The 25,435-nt window shown below is 36.0% G+C and overlaps 1 protein-coding gene across 1 annotated transcript in view; it reads right to left on the reverse strand.

Moving 5' to 3' along the window:
• The window catches only part of SPAG16 (sperm associated antigen 16), a 227,789-nt gene extending 203,310 nt beyond the window's left edge, over positions 1 to 24,479 (reverse strand). Inside the window, 8 exon segments of the mRNA XM_088523801.1 lie at positions 135 to 195; positions 1,570 to 1,687; positions 2,744 to 2,851; positions 7,335 to 7,472; positions 14,916 to 15,043; positions 20,549 to 20,647; positions 21,028 to 21,074; positions 24,434 to 24,479. Of these exon segments, the coding sequence (XP_088379927.1) occupies positions 135 to 195; positions 1,570 to 1,687; positions 2,744 to 2,851; positions 7,335 to 7,472; positions 14,916 to 15,043; positions 20,549 to 20,647; positions 21,028 to 21,074; positions 24,434 to 24,479 (745 nt within the window).
• Positions 24,480 to 25,435: the final 956 nt, after the last annotated feature.

The raw sequence follows: 25,435 nt of genomic DNA on the forward strand, positions 1-25,435 counted from the left end.
ATATTCGTGGGAATTACTGGCACCCACAAGACTGCTGATAAAATATTTATGGGGCAAGTGTTGCTAATTTACCATTAAAGCACACAAATTCACAACAAGAAACCATAACTAGTATGAATTTAACAATATTTTACCTTTTGCCACAGGATTCTGTCCAGACTCTAAATTTTGTAGTGCAGCTTGTAAACCTGTAATCTAACATAAAAAAAAGAAAAAGAACAGGCAGTATGAAAACTTTGCTTTTTTATTTTCTGTTCACAACACACTTATATCTGCACATTTAACTACCAGGATTTACATTTGAGCGTCCTGATCATTATTTCTAATGAAGTTGCAAATATTCCTAACTCTAGATTTTGGAAATGCCCAGTAAAACCATGTGATTAACATAAGCCATCTAGAATTTCTCAGAAATACTTTTACAGCTCTTAAAACAATGCAGACATACACAGCGGATCATAAGGATCATATTGTGCCATCAGCTTTTACCACTGTTGTCACTAAACTAATCCTTAGCTCAATGGTAATGACATAGTTCTGTCTTAATAAAATGCCACAAAATATGGTGCTTTGAGTTACCCAACAGCCTTCATTCCAAAGTGTTTATAGTTCATAACTAGATAGATCTTACATAAGCTCCTGAAATCTCATAGTATTGGGAACAACTTGGAAAGCTGTTTCATGTTTTTCATTCTTGATTCAGCATAAGTGTATATGGACAGTAACCTCTTCCTCTAGGACATTTTCTTTCACTTATTTCAATATCAAACATATACTTCTCAGTCTTTTCAAAGTAAGCCCTCAGGTGACCTAAGCAAAATTGGAGGCAGAGGAAAGAAAGAAATGAGAGATGAGGGCTATTAGATGAGAGAGAACAAGCTCCATGCCTTTCATGTTACCCACATAAAGCTGACACAACTGCTGAAATGCAATGCATTTGGCAAGACGCACTTTTTTTTCATTTTTTTAAACAAATAACCTATTGGTTATACACATGAAAGCTAGTTTTCTGTTCTTCATCTATCCCATCTCTGCTTAGAGTACTTTCTGCTAGAGGGGCAGAAAGTCACATACAACAGCCTATACATCAGGTAGGTTTTGCTCTTGTAATCTTATACTGCTCAGAGGACAGAAGAGCTGTGCCTGACTAGTTTTATAAAGGTAATATAAATATCATTCCTGGCTATATTTAGGAAAAAATTCAGAAAAAAAATCAGAAAAATAGTAATAAATACCAAAATCAGCAAGCTTCTATAGACATAGGTAGACATGTACTAACCCACAGGAATATCACACCTTTCCTTGAACTGTTGACACTGATAGTTGTACGAGAAAATCTGCACATTACCTGATCAGTGTCACTACACAAGTCAAAGGCTAAGTATCACCATCTTGATAAAATTTTCACATTAAAGTTTTATCAAGTAACAAAAAGCCAATTAAAATGTTCTGCTTAAAACTACAGCATAAGGAGTGAATCGTTTTATGAGAAGTTACTTGTTTATTCAACAAAGTATTTAACAAAAACATTCCATATGGCTTAGCAGGTGTTGTTCACCATAATTTTACCTGCCCAACTGCTCTATCTCTCTCCAAATTAGTCAACATTTTCTGTCTCAGTGTAGTTTGATATTTTTCAGTCAGATGCTTCAGCACTGGTTCATATGATGCATAATGAGTCTTCAGCCTATGAAGGAAAAAGGAAAATGCTTCTTAAGAAATCAGTTAAACTTGTCTATATAACCTTTATTTCTGTATCTAGCATTCAGAAAAAGTGCCAAAGGTTAACACAGACAAGAGTAAAAGCTAGTATGCCACCATCCAACTGAAGCACTGAGAGAAAAAAGAGCAGTAAAGGGATTTAGTTTCTTCAGCTTTTAAAAACAGGCCATTCGATTTTGGTTTCAGTTCTCATCCTTCATCTCTCCATCCATCACATACATAATACACAGTAATTCTCAGTAATCTGTTTTCTTCTGGCAGATGGATGATACTTCATTGAGAGAAAGATTTATAATTATCTGACTACCAACTAGGATCCTGATCAAGGAAAAGATGTAATATTTTTAACTGCACATTCAGAGCACCTAAGTGACTAATTCTTTAAGCTAACCAAAACTCAGACTTTCTGCAGTATCTCTCAAAAGAAATTCACTTTTACCTTTTACCTACCTAGCCCAGTGACCTTCAGACAGGCAATACACAAGTTCTACTTGGGAAAGGTACAACACTTGGAAAATTCAGAATACAAGAGTGATAACATTTTAGAATTACAAATTTCAGAGTTTTAAAGGTCCAATTAGCTAATTGGACCTTATTTCACCAAAAGTCTAAAAGGAAGTTAACCAGAGGAAGTTCAGGATGTGGAAGTACAGAGAACACCATTTAAAGGAATCATGACCATAAAGTTTCTGAACTCAGTAGGATACAAATTTCCATTATAACTGATAGAGATCTAAAACCCAGAATTCAATTAAGGCCAAAGACCAGGGGACAGGGAAAATTAATCCATATTTTTGGCTGAGACTATATACTATATTAATAATACACTACCCCATTCAAAATATGAAAAACAAAAATCATTTAAAAATATTTCTGGGACAGTCATGTGGAACTTCATAATGAAGACACTAGCTAAAATGCAGTTAGCTTTATTTGAGCACTTTGCACATTTGTTATCTCATTCCCAGGCAAAAACTCAAGGTATCTTTATTTTTACACTTGATAATAAAAAAGTTTTTACCTTTTAATGTCACAAATAAGTCTGCTTTTCTCTTGGACCACTCGCTTATGATGCATTCGATGAAAGTCACGTTCTTTCTGCATTTTTAGGAGAGCCTCTTTTGCTTTGCTACAGAAACAGAAAATGTAGGAGAACATTATTTGGCTTTCCTTACTACTTGCTCTTCCAGGTTAAGTTGTACATATAGAATCGACCTACAGATATGCATATGTCCACCGTAACCAAGTTGGATAGTATCCAAGTTTGGTAGTATCCCCTGTAGTAATCAAGTACTTTCGAGGTCTTTTTGCTACCAACTCAGAGTAGATGCTTTTCACCATCACTGTTCATCAGTTCCTTTACAGAGGATCCATAGGAATTTAGGCATTATACATCTCAGGACAACAGAGACCAATCATATTTTAGAGATGTGGACCTTGTAGAGGTACCTATTCAAATTACAATTTACTAGAAAATGCTTGTTGAGGATTTGAAGCTTTGCTAAAAATGTTTTGCAAAACTGAGTTTCCAAAGTAAACATCAGGTCTGAAATCCAGCATTGTCACATGATGGGATATCACACAGGACAACTGTGATTACCTTGCAAACATGCCTTTAGAGAGCTTCTGGGAAAAAAATGCAATAAAAAATCTGCAGTTCTAGTAGATCAAGCTGCAAGCTTTTCCCCAGGTGTTATCTTCAACATTTTTCAGCAGAATGGAAAAGGAAACAATTTCACAGTTCACAGCAAATACACTGGTTCCCTATTGTTCTCTAAACATATTCCACAGAGAACCAAGGGACACTGAGATACTCTGTCCCATAAAAAGTCCAGCATATATTTAATAAACAGATTCTCCTTCCCTTTACTGATGCAGGTTTGGAAAGCAAGATCAGTAAAAGAATTGTTCACTTACAAAGGATGCTTACAATTACCTTGCAAAGAAACTTGATATTTCTTCTCTGGAAAAATGAACACCACTTCCTCTTCAAAAAGCATTAGAAAAATAACTGACAGTGCAGTATGACAAAAATACAGGTCCAGGAGAGGTACCCATAGATGCTATCATACTCTATTTAATAATATAAATATTTAGTATTTACTATAATATACGCTATGTTTACTGCCTATACAAACTAGCATACTTAGTCATGTAAGTTTGTATGTGAATTGTTGCCTGTAGCAAGAACAGCTGGAAGACTTTAAAGCAGCACAGTGAATTTAATGCCACTGTTTATCAGAGCTCTGAGGAAAAAACATCAGGGAAATGAAAATAGGCAGAGTTGTCCCCACAGTAACTCACAAAAAAACCTGCAGGCATGCAAAAACCTGGGTATGTGTGCACAAATATCAAAGGTCTTTTAGGGCAGATTTTCAAAGGTCTAAGATTTGTCTTGTTCCCTTTGAATTTAAACGAGTTTTGCTTAGATACCATTTAGTAAGAAGTTGGCCAAATATACCACATAACAGGAAAGATGCATTTAAAAATTGTGCACAAAAGCTGCGCACTTGTTCATGGTAGAAAAGAGTAAATATGTGCAGGCACAGGCAGATTTTGGTACTGAAGTAGGAGGTCAACTAAAGATTTTTATGGCTGGTGATAGCAGTAACTGTAGCAAACAATTGCTAAGAATGTTTTATATTTTTACTGTTACTGCCGTTGTAAACTGGTACATATTTGTGCACACACTTATAAAAATCAGGATAGAAGAACACCTGTAAATATTTAAACTTTCCTAAATGATGTTTAAAATGGGTTTAAATCCTCAGCCTGAAGTTCTGTACTATTTTCATTAATCTACATAATAAATTCCTACCCGTTTAAAGAATTTAATCTCAGTTACCAGCCCCTGTAATCTTAAACCTGATATACCATTAGGTTGTCTCCAAGCACACTATTAAAAAAAAGGTACATATTATCTGGCTATAAAAAAGACCAAAATATATGGTATTCAAAGCATTTTCAATCAGATAAGCATTTTAATATGGCTATAAAATTATAATTCATTATCCAACTGATAAGCAAATATTATTAGAATATTAAATCCTTAAATGACAAATCATTAAGGAAGACACATTACACTGATTTAATAAGCTAAGAATCTTATCCCTCTACCTACACTAGTTAACTAGTCTACTGTAACAGACAGCAACTTTCAGAAGTAGCATTTTCCAGTTTATCTAGTATTGGAAATTATATTCTAGTATTTCAGCAGACAATCAGATTCCTACTAAATAGGAGGGCAAAACTTAGGGGATATTTTTTCTAAGCATTGCTATATTGCCAAACAATACAAATTGGTTTTGATTCCTAGCACAATTTTTAAAAATATTTTAAATAATTAGTAATACATCTAAACTTTACCATAGTAACTACCACTAGCTTTGGAGTAAAAGCATTGCGCTGTTAATTATTTCTCTTTAAGCACCTTTTCCTACTTATTTTGTCATTCCTCAAGTCTCCTGCAGACATTAGACAACCTACTCAAAATGTACACTCATTGTATACAGGAAACCAAGCTAACTACAAGTCTCTAAATGAAAAATAATGACATTTCCTCAATAGTCTGCAATCTATTCAATTTGCCTATCTGCTATACAACCATGCAAATAATGTTCAAATTATTCAAAAAGTTCTAGACCCTGAATCTTTTCTGTCAACTGTTAAACATTAAAGCAGGAGGTAAAAGGTTTGCAATCATTTTATCTGGGTCCTCATCCTGCTTAATTCAAACACATCTCTTCAGCAAAATAGTTGTCAAGAAAGCAAGCTCAGAAATACCTCAAGTAATTAAAAGTTGTTTTCAAATACAGTGCTGTGAATTGTATCTCACCATTAAAGTTTTGTGACTGATGCAAAGAGTCAAATATGGGGTTTGATCAGAAGTTATTTTCTCATCAATTTTCGCCATTTTGTTTCAACTGTGAACTAATGAATTCTCATAACACTTGAAAACCCAAGTTGTCCTTGAGGTAATTTTGGCTCCTGCTAGAATATTTTCTTTACAATACCAAGGGTATCAACTCCAGTTATTCCATATATGAACAACAAAAACACTTTTATCACTATATAAAAATAAATGGATTTAGTAAAAGGCAGTGCAGCCTGGGTTGATCCAAATGACAAACAAATAGTCTAACTTCAGCACACGGACAGTAGAACTGTTCAGCTTCACCCACAGTACAGCAGCACTTTCTTAATTCAGAAAGCTTTCCTAACAGTAAGTGAAAATAATAACACAAGCGCTTAACTTGAGCCATTATTATTGGCAAGTTTTTTCAAAAGTGTTTTAAATCTAATATTCAAAAATTAAGTAAAAACCATTATCACAACCCAAGTTTCACTACTACATACATTCCATAGTAAAATCAGGAGAATGACTAAAAACAGTGAAGACAGACATTTTAACAAATATTTGAATGAGGTACATGCAAAGCACAGTACCTAATATTAAAGGCTAAAAAACTTAATCCACTTTCCAATTCTCATATGTATTATACACAAAGTCCCTGCATCTCATATGCAGGGGGAAGGAGGGAAGAGATCCATTGTCCAAAAAGAAGGAAAATAAGAGAATATCTTCTGAACGGTCCAATTCAAAGTATACCCAGTATGACTATTTTTAAATTGTACAGCATTGGAACAGATTATTGTGAAAGCTTTTACATAAATATTAAAATAAATTATATTATCATTTTAAAATTGCTTTTTCTGCTAATCAAAAATAACTATAGTTATTACCTGAGAGATTTAGTATACCAGATGAATATCCCTTTTAAGAACTGCATAAACACAATTTTCAGAGAGGAACAGTTTAATGAAGATTAACGGCTTGAGCAAACTTGAGAAAAATCAGTTGGAGTTACTTATTTTTTAAAAAGAGGTCCACATTTTAAAACTATTTTAAAACTATGTCCCAGTAAAATCAAAATGAGCCCATTTTGATTTACCCTGAGATTTACCCTGAAAGAATACACATGCAGAGGCACTGTTCTTCAGAAAAGACTGTTATATGTAGTTCATTACTGCATTCCTCTCATATAAACTCAAGATTTCAACTCTCATGCATCTAGTAAAATTGACTCCTGTAAAATCAGCTACTGAAATGCACACGCTATAGTCAATACTAGACTGAATTACACATTACAATACAGTACTGAATTACACTCATACTGTTGAACACTAGGGCCTGAAAGCAATAGGTTATTTGCATTTTTAAAAACTGCAGAGTAAATTCATTTTTTCCCAATGCATGCTAATGTTGAGGTAGCTATAATGTACAGTACTTTAATTTTAATACAAATGTTTGTAATTATTTTCCACTTCAGCATATTATATTCTCATAGTTTTTATAGTAGCTTGTTGTGATAGCTAAATTTTGAATGTTATTATCTATAGTATACTAAAGAAAAAACATCCAGCCTTACATTTCTAGTTTCTAAATTTTAAAAGCAGTACCCACCCAGGAATAAAAATATGCATAACATCCAGAAGTAGAAATATGCATAGTCAGCATACAAAAGAGAAACTATTTTCCTTAAGTACCTGTGTTTACTTTGAGTCATTTACTACTTTATATGAAAGTTTCATTAATACATTAATTAACATACTTAGCAGCAAGCTTATAGTTTTCCAAATCCTTCTTCAAATGCATATTCTCCATCTCCAGCTCCTGGTTGCGGGTATACACACTTGGAACCAGTCCAGTGTCTTTGGCTGAGAGCACACCTCGCTGAATCAGCTCATACCTGATACAAAATCAACAGAGATGTTTTAGGCCATGTTGCTTATTTGCAGTTCAGTGATATCTCCCCTCCCAGCCTAACATTTACATTAAAATCACAAAGGCATTTTCCAAGTCAGGGAAATTACACTTTTTTTTTTTTATAGTCGTTAAGAATTAACTGTGGTATCCTCCCACTACAGGGGGCTGTATTTTATCCTTTTCCATTCTAAATTATATCTGTATTGTTGCTAGCAGTCAAGTGACATATCATGCATAACACATTCAATTTTAACTGTGCTTTTCCCTTCTTTCTTCCAAATTGTCTACATAAGACACAAGATAATTCTCAAACATTTTAACCTTGATGATAGACAAAATCCTTTTTAAATATTCAAATATATGCAAGTTTTTTTTTATTGAGTTTAAGACAAAGCTGTGGATAACCTGCACAAATGATCCCATGAGGTCTTTAAAGAAGGAATTCAGAGTTCACTTAGTAAAAATGCTTCATTCCTTCCATAAAGCTTTGCAAATAAGAAACACCATTTTCACAATCCTAATAACTTACCAAACAGCTGTTGCTGATGTTGCACTCTCCTTATGTAACAATATTTACCACTATTTCCCAAATTATTTTACCAATCCCTGCAAATACCAGATTCTGTCTTGAAGGCTGTTTTTATTAAATATTCATCTAGATTAACTTGCCCTTTGATAACTAAAGGCCATGTATTCTGTAGAGCAATCCAGGAATCTTAATCCTTCTGGCAACAGAGTCTACTCAGTCTCATACCTTTTGAGACCATTCTTTTGTTGAGAGATGTCAACAAATACTCTAGCAGGCATTGCAAGACACAGGTACTGCCACAATTCATTTCAGGCTTCTTAATTTAAAGGTATTTAAGGAGAAACTAAGGCACAGAAATATCCTCCAGATGTTGAGAAAAAGGCAATATGAGAAAGGATTCAAAGAAGGTAACTTAAATGAGACAGAACTATCACTGCACAAAATGTTTTTGCATAATCCTGCTTGTTCAAGGAAAGAATATAAAACACCAGGACTTCACAAAATATTTAAAGGTACACCAAGATTCCAACCTACACATATGGAAGATACTTAAGATGCCGCTGTGCAAGCAGGCATTGCCAAGGTGATTGCAGAATCCAGTATGGATACCTACACGTATGAAATGTGTGTCTCTTCATTTGCCTGTCCTGCAGGACAGGCAGGCAGCAACCTCAGCTGGCACAAGCCTTACAGATGCACTGAGGACAAAGAGGTGGTGCTCCATGTAACCACAGAGCACAGGTTCCGGGGAGCTGTAAATAATTCATACTAGACAAAGATGAGGCCCACAGTCTTTTCCTGCTGATACTGAGGGCTGCCAGAGGATGCTCTGTGTAGGAACTTACAAGAGGAATAATATGAACATTTGCCTTGTCAGAGGAAAATATATTCAATATGCACTTTTTTATTCCTCCAAGTAAAGCAAGAACAGTAGCAGAGAGAGTAATCACACCAAATGTTGTCTCCCATTCTAAGGCACAAGGACCATGCTTGAAGGTAAGTACAGCATTTATAAATCAATAAAACATTGCAGAAGCAGAGTTTTGTAAAATAAGCTACTGTAGACATAATTTTATGTATATAGCTAGAAAATCTAAGCTATAATTATAAAGCTATCTAGAAAATTATATATAGACTAGCTATTTCAGGAGTTAGACTCCAAGAAAGAATTAAGAGACTTATTTTATTCTTCAAAAAAATAAAGGAAAATGTTAGAGGCATTTATGTCCAAACGATTTCCTATAGTAAGCTGCTTACCTGAATGCTGTGGTCCATTTAGGAGGGTTCAGTCTCACTCAGCCACCAGACAATGATGGCATTTTGAAAGACTAAAATGAGTGCCTCCAAAACAAAACTGATTGTATCACATTTATTCTATAGCAGATTAGAGTAGTAATAGGCTTTCAGTACCAACAAAGAATCTTAGCCATTTATTTCCTGAACATTGACAGAGTTCATAACATTCCAATTGAAAATAGGGGCACTTTTCTTTGGAAACATTAATCAAATACTGTTTCGTCCTTTAATGATAATAAAATGCTAGGCAAAAGGAAAAGTATCAGAAAGAAATGGGAAGATTTGTGTTGAAAACTGCTCCAAGCAGTTTATTTATCAATGATCATTCTTACATATTCTTATACTCTTAAGATCTGCCTTTTTTAAAAAACATTAGGCAAGAAATTATCCTTTGTTTTAATTCAAGTTGAAATGTTCTTCTGAGGAAGAGGCAGGGGGACATTACTGAAGAAAAGAATGTTTTACATGGACTTTTTTTCCCTACTTGAAAGTGATAAAGAATTCCTGCACATTACTCTGCCTTTTCTTCATATATTATTTTTCTCCACTTATGAGGTATAATTCAAAGTAGTTCTCCATTGTTATTCAAAAGGCCCAAATTGAGATCATTAAGGATGATACATTCAGAGTTATTGGTTAGGTGAAAATAACTCAAAGTTCCCACCATCTGAAACAGGGAGAAGAATAATTGATTACCCTACCACAGGCAGTCTCAGTGTCACCTATTACACCATTCTGTATTTTCTACGAGACTCTTAAAAATGAGGAAATCTCAAATGCAGCTAAGGGTCTCAGTCCCATCGACTTTTCTACTGGGACTAGCATTCATACATAAGGCTTTTCCTTGCAGAGTAAAACAGGATCCTCTGAGCATCCCCTGAGCAGGATGAATCCTGCAGCCTCAGGGACCCATCCAGCTGACACTTAAGAGTTCTGCTTGAAGCCACCCCTGCACTGCACCACCCTGTGTCAGAGGACTGGTTAGTTGGGATTATCAGCCATGTGGTACAGCTAAACCAAGCTGCTGGTAAGAACAAGCTCCAGCTGGTCATTTGGGTACACCTTAAGTATGTTTTTCCTTTACTCCTGGAACATGGAAGATGTTGTTAATGACACCAATAGTTGAAACTTGCTAGAGTTACAAGTAGATACTTTTCCAATTGTAAAAACTGCTGGGAAGTCATCTCTTACAATCTGCATCTCCTTTGCATGTCATATCTGGACATATCTGCTGGCTTGTAGAGACTCAGTTGTGTAACAAAGCTATCTCCTTTCTGGAAACTTTGTCTTTCCTGTAGCCTTGAAGCCACCACAAGACAACAATCCAACCTAACCCTAGAGAACTCTTGCTTTTTGTACCTACACAACTCACAGTAAGGACCAACAACAATCTAGCCCAAGACGCTTTATTTTTCCAGGCAGGTACACTATTGGTAAGTATGCTGGTTGTACCCACTAGGCTGCTGAAAATATCATGGAATCAAAAACTTAGCTAACACTAGCAATACTTTCAATCTATATCCTTCTTTTGCCAGAAAGATTTCTCCACTGAATGCCCTAACCCCATTTCATGAAATCTATCAACTTTCTGTACAAAGACACATCAGACACAGGTAATGGATGAAGTTAGCCTCCAGCAGAGCTAGAAATCTTGAAAGACAATTTTAATGAAATACAACTGATCCCCATAAATCCATCATGCACTAGTGTAAGAATATAACTAATGAATGTTTTTATGCATGCAGCAGAAATGGAGTAGAAAACTATACAAGAACACACTGTGATATTTCATGACAATTCATCAAACTGGTCATGTAGGAATTGAATATACCTATCCAACTGCCAGAATTTTTCTCTCTTATTTCTGGTTTATAATGGAACTGTGATGCAAGTTATATTAGACCCATGCCCTTTTTCTAAGCCTTTCATAACTATTACAATTCTTGTATTGACATTTAAGTTATCCAAGAATCCAGAAACTTCAGAGACAGATGGCCATCTATGATTTTAAGACCATAGCCCAGTGCAAACTGAATTAAACACTACACTGATTTCAAGTCTAAGCTCTAAATGAGTCAGGTTGCAGAGTGACCCTCCGATTAACTGTTGCATAGTTGAGGATAATCCTTCATCTAGGTATAACTCACTGGAAAGCATTCAGGGATTAAAACTTCTTACTCCAAGTGAGTTGTTTCAACTGATAACCTTGTAGTCTCAAGAACAGACCAAGAAAGAGCACAGGAAAACTGCTTTTTCACTGTAGGGTATTCTTTCAATCTATTATTATGGCATATAAGTAGAAAGCTGGTGGTATTATTATGCTGAGCTTGCTCAGTAGGCAAGTGACTTTTGCAGAATTGGATTAAGGCACAAAAGATCCAAATTTCAGTCTACTGTAGCATCCTAACATATTTCCCAATAAATAAAAGAAAATGTGTATTTCTGCAATTAAGTGAAAATTTACATGCCTAACATGTTACTCATTGCTCAATATTAGAAAACATTGTTTGCCCCTGATCTGAACTACACAAAGTACATACTGCAGTTCGAAGTGCTTTGAATATACACACTGATAGACACACATACAGACATGTCTGGATAACAAGCATGACAAAAACCACAATGGGATCTTTTTAATTACTTCCCAAAAGAAACCATCATCTTACCCTCCCACACACTTTATCTTTGTAGATGCCCACTTTGAATGATGCCTAGCACTAGCAGCAACACAAAGTGTGCCTGGCTTCCTGAAGCAAACTTGCGTTTCCTTCATTTGTGGCTCCAAGCCAAAACTGTATCTATGTTTGAACAGTGCTGTTCAAGAACTAATAGCTAATCATATTTTCTCTCAGAATTTATGAACTCAAGACCTATATCATGCATTAAGAGGACCACCATCAGAGGACCACTGAAAACTTAAGTCTTTCTCAAATAAGCAGATCCATTGACCTCAAAGTTATGATACAAAAGCTTACAACTTCTATACTTGTTCTTAATTTCTACAAAAAGACTTTTCTTTTATAATGGATCCACCTCTATACTCCAAGAGGCCACATGCAAGGAAATGACCTATTTGTGTAACCTGCACATGAAGCAAAGCTATGACATACCTTGCATGAGCATTTAAGCCCATGTATGATTTTAAACACAAAGAAATTCTTTAGAATGTTTGTTAGAGTCTGCCAATCACCTTGCACTCAGATTTAAATCTAGCCAGGTCTCTGGGAACACTTAGCCAGAAATCATCAGTCAAGTTTACCAGCTAAACACAGTGATAACTCCATACATGTGTCAACAGCAAACAATTCATCTGCTCATCCAACTGACAACATGCTGCCAGCAGCAGTGAGCTCTGTGGGATTATGGGGACTGACAGATACATAAATTCACAGTTGATCAGCCCTTGCACTTCATACTCCAGAGCTGTCAAACCAGTACCTTTAATAAGGAACAAAAGCCCTAGAGCCCTTGCACATCAAAGGAATAGAAAAATGTAATGGTAGGATAGATATTCTGAAAATATCTTAAGTTCGATTTTAAATTCCTTGGAGTGTAAGTGGAAGAAAAATAATACTCTGTGTAAAAGAAACTATACAGTTGAAAAAAACATAGCAAATATGATGAAATTCATTATAACAGAAAGAATAAGCTTGTCAGAGTAGAATACCATCAAATTATGACTTCCATACAGCTAGACAGAATACTTGAATAGAATCAGTTTTCTCAAACTCTGAAATAAACACAGATAATTTGGTCCAATTTAAGTGACCTTTAGCTCCAAGATAGACAAGTGCATCAAAGGAGGCCTTTTGATAAATTCTCTCTACATTAATTCCTCATTTTAAATTCCATTAGTATTTGACCACCACAGCATGACAAAGACAGGTATCCCTATACAGAATGAGGAATCTGAGTACACTAATCTGCTCTCCTTAACATTGTAAATTATATATTTCAAACCAACATGAAACATTTTAAATGAGGCATTAGCACAGAAAAGTCTTAATGTGATAAGATTAGATCCTGACATGCTGAGCTTGTGTAATGCTACTAAAGTTAAAACTATTACCTATTTGGGAAGAAATATTTGTATAACTAAGGAGTTAGAAGACAGATCCTCAATAGGACATCCTCTTACTCTTATCAAACAATTGTAATTTTGCATTAGCATAAATTCAAACAGCCACTTCTTCCAAGAAAGCTGCAGTTTCATGTAAAGGTTGCAGTTGATACCATATTTTATATCTTTACCCATAAAATCTTCTTCAGACTTTATGCTATACATGTAACTTTCATAAAAAGCTAGAACTATAGTACTCTTTCTATAAGAGAGTGCTTTAGTTGCATTGTTACTATGTAAAAAATGTGATCATTATCAATTCCAGAGAATGCCCAACTGGTAATTCCTACACTAAAATGACCCAAGTCTTACAGCTGGCATCAATGACTACAGAATCCTTTTAAGGATTAGAGACTTCAAGATTCAAACATGTTTCAGTAGAAAAACTTTCTGATTTCAGAATATTTGGTAATTAATCTCCAAAAGCCCAAATCCAAAACTATTCTTGTTTAAAGACTGACTACAAATTCAAAGAGATGCTGTCACTTTTTAGCACCTTTCTAAAGTAACTGATATATTCAAAGAAAGTTTGTAAACAACAACAACAAAAAAAATCAATAGAACTTTATGACAAAGATAATTTTGCTCTGCAATAATTCACTTCTCAATCTTCATGCCCATAGCAGTTACTCCTTAATCTTTATTATTACAAAGTATACATAAACTTGTGGAAGTTCCTATACAAAGTGGTGACAGAAGGTGCATATGTAGATGTGGATGTAATTTAATCTCTTGTGTAAATTTACCACTAAGAAAATCTCCTTAATCTATAAAAACAGGGAAAAATGAAACAGGAACAGCACAGGAATGCTCTGATTATAGAATGATTTATATTTAAAAAAACTCAAGCATTTTTACTCTGTTTTGATTGACATTAGAAGTTACTACATTGCCAAAACTACACACCTACTCTACCTCAAAATGCAATGTCCAAAAACATGTAGATGAGAGTAAAAACACCACAGTTCACAAAATTCAGCTTTTAAGCATCCAGATTTTAGACAGACAGGCACATTTTCTTAGTACCGCTGAAATTAAACATTGGTCATTTTGGATTGAGCTCACCCCATCAAATGATATCATCTGCACTGGTCATATCATCTCTGATAGAGAATGAAGAATATGAGAAAATCTAGACACTTTGAGTCCTGAAATCTGGTCACCTCAGACTTCCTTTACTATCAGTAGAGAGAAATCCTCATTTTCAGGATGAAACTCACCTTAATTGCTTAAGCCATCTCCTCTAACACAAAATTAAGAGAAATTATAAATGATCCTTCGCCAAAGTGACAAGAGCTCCTTGGATTCAGATACATTTATTCTTTTGGTCAAATACTACCTATTTAAGACCTATTACCACAAACTCCCAAAGTACCTATTACCACAAAACTCCCAAAGTTTTGTGGTAATACATCTGCATATATTTGCGTCCTGAGCTTCTATTAGCTAATTGTAAAGGACAGTCACTTCAAATATTTTACCATTCAGTTTGGAAGCAATCCAAGGTTCTGGACATTCCCAATCTGACCAGGAAGTTGCAAAGGAAGTCATCCACAGCTTCAGGTACTTCAGACACAGATTTCTCAGACAATAGAACTGACTGCGATGCCTGAAAAAGATTTGATAATGGTTAATAAACCTACCAGAGAAATATAGCTATCATTACTTCTACAATATAAAAAAAATCAGATCTATTGCAGTACAGCTGAATACTCCAATCTAGTACATCCTGGTGTCAAGGTTTGTGGAAAGTTTACAGAAATTACTCAAAGATCAATCTGATTTAAGCAAGTATTCCCATTCTGACAATCTGGTAGGTACTCAAAACTACTTAACTGATGATCATCTGACAGAAAGCAGAGAAAATGTTACTTCTACTCCTGCATAGCTCAGCAACCTTCAAAATCATTGATGAGGAAATGCTACTTCAATAAATGAAAGATGCAGCACTTCAAAGCAACGGTAAATGGCTTATATTCTTTTTATAAGGACACCTGCAACTTAGAAGGAAAGAACTGCAGCTTGCTCAGACTTCTAGCTTCAGAAATTCCATAAAGATCATTTCTCCCTTTTCTTAACATCCACGTGCAGGCACAGAATGAAGCTGTCAGACAACACTGCTACAAGTGCTAGCAGAATGCAGATGGCACACTAAGGCCTCACTCAGCTACTGTGGTGCCACCAAGATAGACAGCTATTCAGAGGTTAGCTCATGGGTCAAGGATAACTGCCAAAATCAGAATCAAAACAAAACACAGCAGTGTTACTAAACAGAAAAATCCCTTTCAGAGCTTTCTGTTGCCATGTAACTTTTCCTTTCCCAAACCTATGTAGTGCAAAACTTGATATCAAGCTCTCAGCAAGGCTTCCAGAGTTTCAGGAAGGTATGAAACAGTATGACCCATGCTGACACCTGCCTCTCAGAGATTTAAAGGCAACCACATGAGACTCTGCTCTGACTTGGCACCCAAAGAGATGGCCCTAAGTCATTCAGGCTTCAAATGGATTACACCATATACCTAGTAAAGCCTCAGAATTTAGGACCACCATATAGGACACAATGCCACGAGGCACTTGCTCCACAGCACAGGGCACTAAAACAAGATACTCCAGCACACACTGCATCAAATCACTTGATGCATTACTAGAAGAAACTCTGATGCTATGATAGTGTGCTACATACTGGTTAAAAATAACATACTCCAGAGAAAGAAGCAGAAAACATTTCTACACATGCATTTCTTGTCCTGATTTCAATATAAGAAAACTGGGATAAAAATCTGTCCAAGATTCGGCAAGATATGCTAAAGGAATAAGTGCAAGTTATTTGTAAAATCCACTTAAGAATCTGTGGGCCAGGGATTTTTGAAAACTCTATCCATCTGTGGCTTATTGACACCCTTACCCAGAGCCCTACCAATATAACTGCAGAAATTACCTGGATATCAAGGCATTTCTCTTCATAAAACACAGCGTTCCCTGTACTGGAAAACCCCATAGCCATTTTATATAATACATTAAGTAATGTTTAAACCAAACAATCTATTTAATATAAACGGAACAAATTGCACATGAAAGACCAAGTCCAGTAGCACCTTTATGAATAATGTCAAGTACAGTGCAATATTTAGCATATTTTCATTACTAGAGATATTGTACATTAGGCAGGCCTATTTTTTAATTGTGGCAATAGAGGAACCATATAGAATACACCTGCACACACATAACTTCATTCCTTCTGCATCTCTTCTGCTCTCTTCTGCCTTTTTTTTTTTTTTAAATGAGGCAAATGTCTATTATTGCTGCAGTTTCCCAACAACACTCAGAAAGCCAGCCTTCAGAAGTGACACAGCTTGATTTCCTTAAAAAAGGAAATACAAGAACTCATTTAATACATACAAAAGAGAATTTATTATCTAGACACTAGCACTGATAGTCATTTCAGAAACTGAAACTTGAACAGAAAAAAGTATAGGGAAAAGATGAGTGAAATCTCATGGGCACATTAGTAGAACAGGGCTCCAGGAAACCCGAATTAAATTCCTAGCTCTGTTGCAGCCTTCTTGAAACACGCTGGGCCAACCACAGTAACGCAATCTTAGAGCTGACTACCCAACTAAGAGGGTAAGATCTTTTCATGTACTTACCTAACTACAAATAATGAAAATTTATTCATGATGCAATCCCATAATCCTATAACTACTATGTTTATGTAGACAGTATATATCATGTAGTCGAAGTAAATAAATTTAATATTTGCTTTGTTAAATATGCCTTTGTTAAATATTCTTGATTTAAAACATCCATAAGATGATGCATGACAACTGCAAATACACTCAATAATCACTAAGACTATAAGCCAAGCACTTCCACAGTGTTTCAAAAAAATTGTCCAATGAACAAAGATTAAAGGTCAAACAAGATATTAACTTGCTTGAAAACAAAACTGCACAGTCCCTAAAAGGAATTCAAAAAAGCAAGAGTGTAAAAATACTGCAGCAGATTGTTTTTTTTAAATCATGGTCACCTATAAATCAAATCCACATAACAAAATATGAAGGCAAGGCTAACAACAGGTAATCCAACTTCAGAGTGTCATTCAGGATATTAAGAAAATAAAGCTATTACATTGCCTTCCAGGACCTTTATCTACTGAATAAAGTAATCCGGTCCAGAAGTTGTAAATATAAATGGAAAGAGATAGGGAGAAAATACTCCTCAGAAATCTTGTGTCAAAACCCACAAAGAGCAGCACCCCACAAAAGTCCTCACCATTACTCTGCTTGCTTCATCTACTACAAAAGAAATTAAATGCAAAATGAATATATGGGCAAGAAAATAGAGTTACTGCTGAAAATGTCAGATTGAGCCAAAATTCATGTGAAGACACTAATTTAAAGGATCAAAATTTTGGGGCATAGGCTACAGTACACCCAATACCATTAAACTCTTTACTGGCAATCAAAATATTAATTTAGCAAGAATACAATTAATAATGTAAAAGTACAGGCAAGCTGCTTGCAACATCTGGGAAGAAATGCTTGGGCACTTAAGTCTCATGACAGAATCCATTAATTTCCGCTGAGAAGCATTCCAATCTTGACAATACTTTTCCCCCACGTCCCTCAGTTATTTCAGATCTTACCTAATGATTAGTTATGTTAGCTCACCTATGGCTTGCTTGCATTCTACCCAGATAAATGATTCAAATATACATCAGTAACATAATTAGTACGAGGCTTTGAAGCACACAGATAGTATCTTAGCTATCTTCTACTGAAACCAACCAAAATAAAAAAAAAATTGTTAAATGACTCATTACTTTTGTACACACTTTGAACAGCAGTAGCAACGATACTTTATCAGTTCCAGCATCAAAAGGGAAAGCTTAGTACATTATATTAATGTCAAAGAACAATATATATATCTTTTCTTTGTATATGTCTTTGTCCCCGTCAGCTCAAGATTTTTCTTCACCTGGAAACCATCTCAAGGCTTATATTTAAGAATAGTTTATATGACTGTAGTGATCTAAAACAGTAATTAATAAAAAAGTCATGGATGTTTAGAAATCACAGCTCCACCATGTCCATTTCCCTATTGTGATCCAAGAAAAACTGCACTTTAACTGGCAATCTTCAGGTAAGGGAGCCTTACCAAATTCCTTAAAGGCCGCTAGTTTTACTATACCCAGGTAAAGATTCAGAAGGAAATAAACCCCAATATCCCCTTTAGAAATGTAACTATACACTTGTCCTATTTTTCCACAGAATAATGAAGAGCACCATCTTCTCATTTTTAGAGAGAATAAAGAAACTATGATTACAAGTATCCACAGTTTCTCAGCTGAGTATATGTATTTGGTAAATTGATAATAGTATTTCTAGATGTTTACTTGGTCTCTGCATCTGAGCTTCCTTCCTAGTTTCATTTCTTAATGAAAAGATTTGCATCCACTATTGAAATGCAATCTTCAGTATAGAATTAGGTAAACAAATTACTATGATCAGCAAATATACACAATGATCACTTGAAATTCTATGCAGCTGTTCAACTGTGCAACTATTCTACAATATAATTATTACCTAATTTAACAATTTAACCAACCTCGAGGCTAGTGTTCAGTACTCAAAGACAACAGACTGTCTACCGTGCTCCAGCTCAGCATTGCGGTATTCATTCATGGAAACAGTACTTCTGACTCAAACTTTATGCTCCAGCAACTTTTTCAGTAATTGAGCATCAAAAAAATCTGCTCATTAAGCTTTACAAAAATACAGTTAACAGTAATGAAAGGTATCAAGCTACTATAAAGTATATTACATTATCTCATATGTCTAATGCTGAAAATAGTTTAAATGTTGAAATTGGGGAAAAAAAATTGAAGCCTTCAAATAATGAGTCAAGAATCAGAAAGTTATCAGCATCAGCACAAAGTGAATTTGTTTATCCACACATTTTTCATTTTAAGGCAGAACTTCCTCTATTTTGATAAAACAGGATATATTCTAGCATTTTGTTTCATATCACTCGACAAAACAAAAATTAGAGCACTTAAAGCATTAGCTATCCATACTACCATCAAAAGATTTATAGTAATAATTTAACACTTTTCCCTCTTGTTTGCCTTTTTATTTTGATATCAATTTGCAGATGTAAGAAGGAATTTCCTCTTTAGCTAACCCTATTAAATATTAAACATTAAATATCCCCATTACTTGATTAGCATTAAGTATATTCAGTTAAGAACTCATTAAAAGCTTGCCATTAATTTTCATGAAGATCTAGTACTAAAACATAAAGAGACAAAGAGTTTTCAAAGTTTTAAATAAAATGCTGATCTGTTGCTATGCATTAGTGAAGGAAAAAATGCATATTTTCCCTCCATTCTGAAATTAAAAATCATTCACATTAACTTTTTACTAATCGTTTGCTTTTGCAAAACAAGATAGACTACAAAAATGGCTTACTGATGAGTCTGTAAGTGTGATAGAAGCAGCATTGCAGGGAGAAGCACTTTTATATTTGATTCTTAAAAGCTAATAAAATGAAGTAAATCATATCTTGGAAAATACAGTAAAATGATCCCATTGTGCAACTCAGAACTATTAGATGACTGTTTAGAAATCAAACTAAATGAGAAGTATCAAAAACTATTGCTAAGTGTGAAATGATTACCAAGTTTAACAGTTTAACAAAGTAACAAGCCATTATTTACTTTTATTTTCTAAACAATCTTTTTCAATATTCAAACACAAGCTTCTGCAAGTCTTCATTTCATACAGTTGCTTTGCTGAGCCAGAAAACCACTCTCATTCTATCTATTCCCTTAAAGAAGCCAACCCTACAATAAAAATATATTTAAATGACATTTTAAAATAGTGCATCTGTATACCTATATATTTGAAATATTGGTTTGTGCATGGAACACATTAAAATGACAAAGCAGCATCAAAGGTAGAAGAGGATGAAATATAGGAAATATACACTTTTGCCACTTTTATACTTTTAAACATCTGAAAATTAGAAATAAAACCTTTCCCAAGTAAAAATGATGCATAAGTTCCAAGCCAATAAAAACAATTCACTTAGTCTTAAACTTTAGAGTTCTTACTAAAATTTGGGCATCTTCAGCCTGCTCTTGAATAGTCTGCAGAGCCTTTGGCAGATCCTCATCACCTTCCTGAATGCTGAATTCATCATCTGCTGGAACCTAAAGGGAAAGATACAAAATACAGGCCATATCGATATATTAAATTAATTCTTTCAGAATATAGCTGTTTCAACTCCTGATACAACAGCTTAGAACAATCTCATTAAAATAATATTTCATCATACTTAAATGAAGTTACAGATATTCTGAAACGCCTAACAAAAATTTTCATCTTGAACAAGCACACCATCTTCAAATAAAAATAGCAAAAAAAAAATCAACTGACAATTTTCTTTAAAGATATTCAGGGCATTATTACATTTTACTGAAGAATTTTAGGTCATTCTTGCTAGGATGTTTTTCAGACAGATTCAGTATAAGAGAAGAATGAAATAGGAACATAACAGACATCACTGCAAATCATCACTAGAGTAAATTACCTCTTCATACTGACAATCATCTTCAGAGTCATCTGTTATAGTAACTTCTGCAGATTTGGTTAAGTTTGAAACAGCTGATGCATTTGATGTATTTCAGCTTAGAAAAAATATATTATAAACCAGCTATCCTCAAGTCAGTAGGAATCATTTTCTTCTTCATTCCTTATGAAGTCAGATTTCACATTTTCAAGGCTTCCCTCAGGCCTTTAAATGAACATGGACTACTCCCATGAAAGCTAGCTCTGTGCATCTAAAGGCAGAATTTAGATTCAAACTTTTCCTGGCAGATTTAAACACCATTAAAATACACATAAACAGCCAAAGTTAGAAGTCGAGCACTCTGAACCAAACGGTGGGCTAAGTTCTGCCCACATTGACTCCAGGAGTTTCGCTGCACTGGGACCTCCACAGTCCTTAAGCCTGTACGTATAGACAGCTTTGTGCTCTCGGAGAGGCAACTGGGATCAAATTCAGCAAGCATTTGAGATGAAACACAATAAGCTGAAAACTAGATCATTTCCTGAAGATGATAATGCTGTGAAGCAATAATTAAAATATCTACAATAAAAAAAAAATCTAAAATGTTAAGAAGTCATTGGCAGTTATATACAGTTGCTCTAAGGGTAAAATAAAACCAAAATAAATACTTCTCATCCCTAGAGGGCATTTCTCAGCCCTTTAAAGTATAATAAAAGTGTTTTGTAAGGTGCACTGTTGACTGCTTCCCTAGGAAATCAGCTAGCCTACAGACAACCCAGGGCAAAAAAACTGGAAATCAATTTCTGCAGGAAAGTTGCAATTCATTTCTTCAAAAATCAATTTTAAATGGTAAATTCTTATATAAGGAATTGAAACAAAACAAAATATAGATGCACAATTTTGCAGCTTTACATCAAGCTTCTCTCCATCTGGATGCTTCCTTCACAAATACGGATCATGCATCAACACTTCATCAACAAAACTATCTGTTAAATTGCAACTCTTCAAAGGGTAGCAGCTCAAGATCATATCCTGAAAAGGATAAGCACAGCTTTGTAGAGATGTCAGGTTTGAGACAAGCTGGAGATATTTTCTCTTGTAAACGAAAAAAACAATAGGGAAGTCACAGGTGAGTAAAGGCATGATTTTCAGGCCCAGGACATCTGTGTACCTCCAACAGCATGATTACACCATATGTTTAGCAGTAAAGTTATATTCACAAACTGGAGAGTTGCATGAACACTTAGAAGCTCCAATCTAGGCTCAATACATGAAAGCCAATGCCTGTAATAGGCATTAAATTTTGCAGCATGTTTAACTACTGCATCACAGAACACAAACACAGAAGACAGTTTTAAGTCACAAGCTCATTGCATCTCAAACATCTCCCTCAAAGCTTCACTTTCTAACTTGGCTGACTCTGGAATGTGTAATTCTAAACTATGATCAAATTCACATACAAAAAAAGTGATTTATTATCCTCCTCCCCCATAGGGAAGAGAAAAGGAAACTTGAAAATCATTATATCTTACTGCATCAGGACAAAGGTCAATTAGCTTTTCTGACTTGAATGGCACAGCAGAAAAACCAGGCAGTTCAGTTAACATACACCTTCCCAGCATAGCACTCATGGGCCTAAGTAGGTCCATCAAGGCAAGCAAAAAGCAGAGATGAGAACCTCTCATGTTTAGACATGACTTAAGAGCTGACCCATGAAACTGATAACAACCTGCACTGGCTAGATTTGGATCAACTGCCTGCTCCCAGTACAATAGGTGCATCAGGGCCCTCACATCAGTGTCTCACATCCCAATGAAAAAATGATTCCTGGACTTTATTTTGTCAGCTGGGAGAAGGGAGGGTTCATCTGAACTGCTGGCTGACAGAAAAGCTGAGCAGAGGTTTCCTTTATTGTTCTAAAAACAAAGAGGGACAACAGCAGCAGTGAAGTAAAGCTAGACAAGACACAGTTAAAGTCACATTAACTAGTCAGGCTAATGTTCTAAAACCTCCTTTTCTACTTGAAGACACCCTAGTACTAACCGACTAAGCAAGTCTTTAAGGAATGTGACATTGGCCTTGCCCAAACACACAGGTGCAATGATTTCCTCTGGAACAGAGGGACAAAGTCTATACAATTCTAGTAATTGCAGGTATCATCTAAGTAGCCACTTATGCCTAAGCTTCTTAATTACAATATAGTGCTGTAATTGTCAACTTAAAATTAATTTAAATAAAGAATAACCTTTATTTAAATAAAACCCTATACCCAGCAATTTTTCATTCCAAGTTTACTGATTTTTTTCCCCAAAGCTAACTCTTACATGGACTACAAGTCACTTTTTTTCCCCACCTTGCAGTTCTTTGCTACATCTATAAAATCTTTCAACACAGACAAATAGTCACATCTATCTCCAGTGCACCCTGGATGAGTAGGGTACTTTCAGGCATTCTTTTTCCTGAAATTTCTACTGATCTAACTGTACTTGTGATCCACTAGGGTCTCAACTAATGTGTTATTGCAAACACTATGCATATAGAATAAATCTTTAACTTCAGAAATCTGACTTTTTTCCCAGAAATCATATCAAGCTGCACAGCAAAGGAATTCTATTTTAAAATTACTATAGCCCTCCAGCAAGAACTGGTTTTTTAATGCACATGCTGCTTTGGTGCTTTCAGGAGACTACACCGCATGAGAAGAGCTGTGCAGTTTCAAGGCAGCAAAACTAAGCACTAAGGCAACTTTCAACTTCTTGTATTTCCTTTTCACTGGTTACATTTCAATTTGAGAGAGGAGAACTCAGTTAGGGGCAGCTTAACTTGTGCTTAATTCACTCCAATGCAGTCTCTACAAAGCTGGCAATATTTGCTTGATTTGGCAGATCAAAGCCAAAGACAGCTATCAAAGACATAACTGAGTCAGACCAACCAATTACACAAATAATCAGGGCTTCTCACCCCATCATAAACTGTATGTTTCAAAACACAATTTAACTCAGTTCTCAGAAGAATTAAAACTGTTTCCATAAAGCTGCAGCGAATAAAATTTCTACACTGTTGTATTATGAGCTTCACAACCTGGCCATCCTCAAGGTTGCGTTTTCTCATTCATTATTATTAGACATATTCATTTCACTGGAACAGCCAATACAGGGGCGGCAAGGAGCTCTCCTTTCCAAACCTGAGCTCTTGTTCGAGATCTGCCTTCCTCACAGGGAAGGATCCCACCGCCACGGTGCTCATGGTGCTCCAGCTGGGGTGCCCACCACCACCACAGAGACCCAGGAGGAGGGCGAGGACAAGAGCAACACTAAGGGGACCGCGGCGGGGAGGGGCCAGCAGCCAGACCCCCAGGACCAAGCTCAGCCTCATGAGCAGGAGGATAAAGAGGAGGAGAGGAGGGAAAGGGGGAAGAGGAGGATACTCTGCAGGCAGAAGGACGCCTCGGCGCCGGCCGCCGCCTCCTCCATGGCCGCTGTTTACCCGCCGCCGCGTTGCCCGTTGCTAGGGAAAGGCGCGGACTCTCGCGAGAAGTCGCGCGCCGTCGCCATAGCAACTCCCGCGCGCGGCAACGGCCGTCGCCAGCCGCTCGAAGTAACAACCCTCAGTATAACGGCGATGATGACAAGCACGGGGCAGAATTTCCCCGGCACTGGGAAAGGAGGCTACTTGCTGCCCCTTTGAGACACTGAGCTTCCAGCTCTGGTGGGATTTGAGCGTGAGGTACTGCTTTTTACACACAAGGTTAAAAAATCCATGTTTAAAATACAGTCTGGAAAAAAGGGAACTTTTAGAAGTATGAAGCAGAAATACATCATCAACTTTATCACCCCCCAGAATGCAGGCGCAATCCTGCAAGTGGACATATCGACTCTTAACATAGCATTTTGTGCAGAGGTGGCCACGCAGGGCTGCCTCATGCCTCCACCCGCAGAGATGAATTCAAGCAAAACAGCAGCACTCCAGCTCTACCCAAGTTCAAAGCTGCAATGGAAGAGCAGAGCAAGTGTCACAACATCCCTGGGCCAAGGCCACAGCACTGCTTTATAAATCCTTCCTGTCAGCTGCTCCTCCAGGACAGCTTTTATACCTATCAGGGTTTGAATTCAGCAGGGTTGATGAGTCTGAGGGCAAATACCAATACGCTTTTTTTCTGGCCTTGCATTTATCTTTTACAAGAGCCATACACATGACCAAAACAAAGAGGCTTTATATTTATATATATTTTCCCACCCAAAAGAGTGGTCATAACTGAACTCAGCTATGCATCTCAGTAACAAAAAATAAGAGCTGCCATCATGAAACACAAGTCCTATGGCTCAGTATATCCAAAACTGCAGGATTACTAGTAGTAAAGCTGTTGCGACAGCTTCAAATTCAGGCCTGAGCCTTAGGAAATCTCCTCATTCCAAATTTAATCATGGAA

Source organism: Tinamus guttatus, unplaced genomic scaffold, assembly GCF_059628265.1.
Source record: "Tinamus guttatus ecotype Peru unplaced genomic scaffold, ASM5962826v1 Tinamus_guttatus_pri_ptg000197l, whole genome shotgun sequence".
NCBI lineage: Eukaryota > Metazoa > Chordata > Aves > Tinamiformes > Tinamidae > Tinamus > Tinamus guttatus.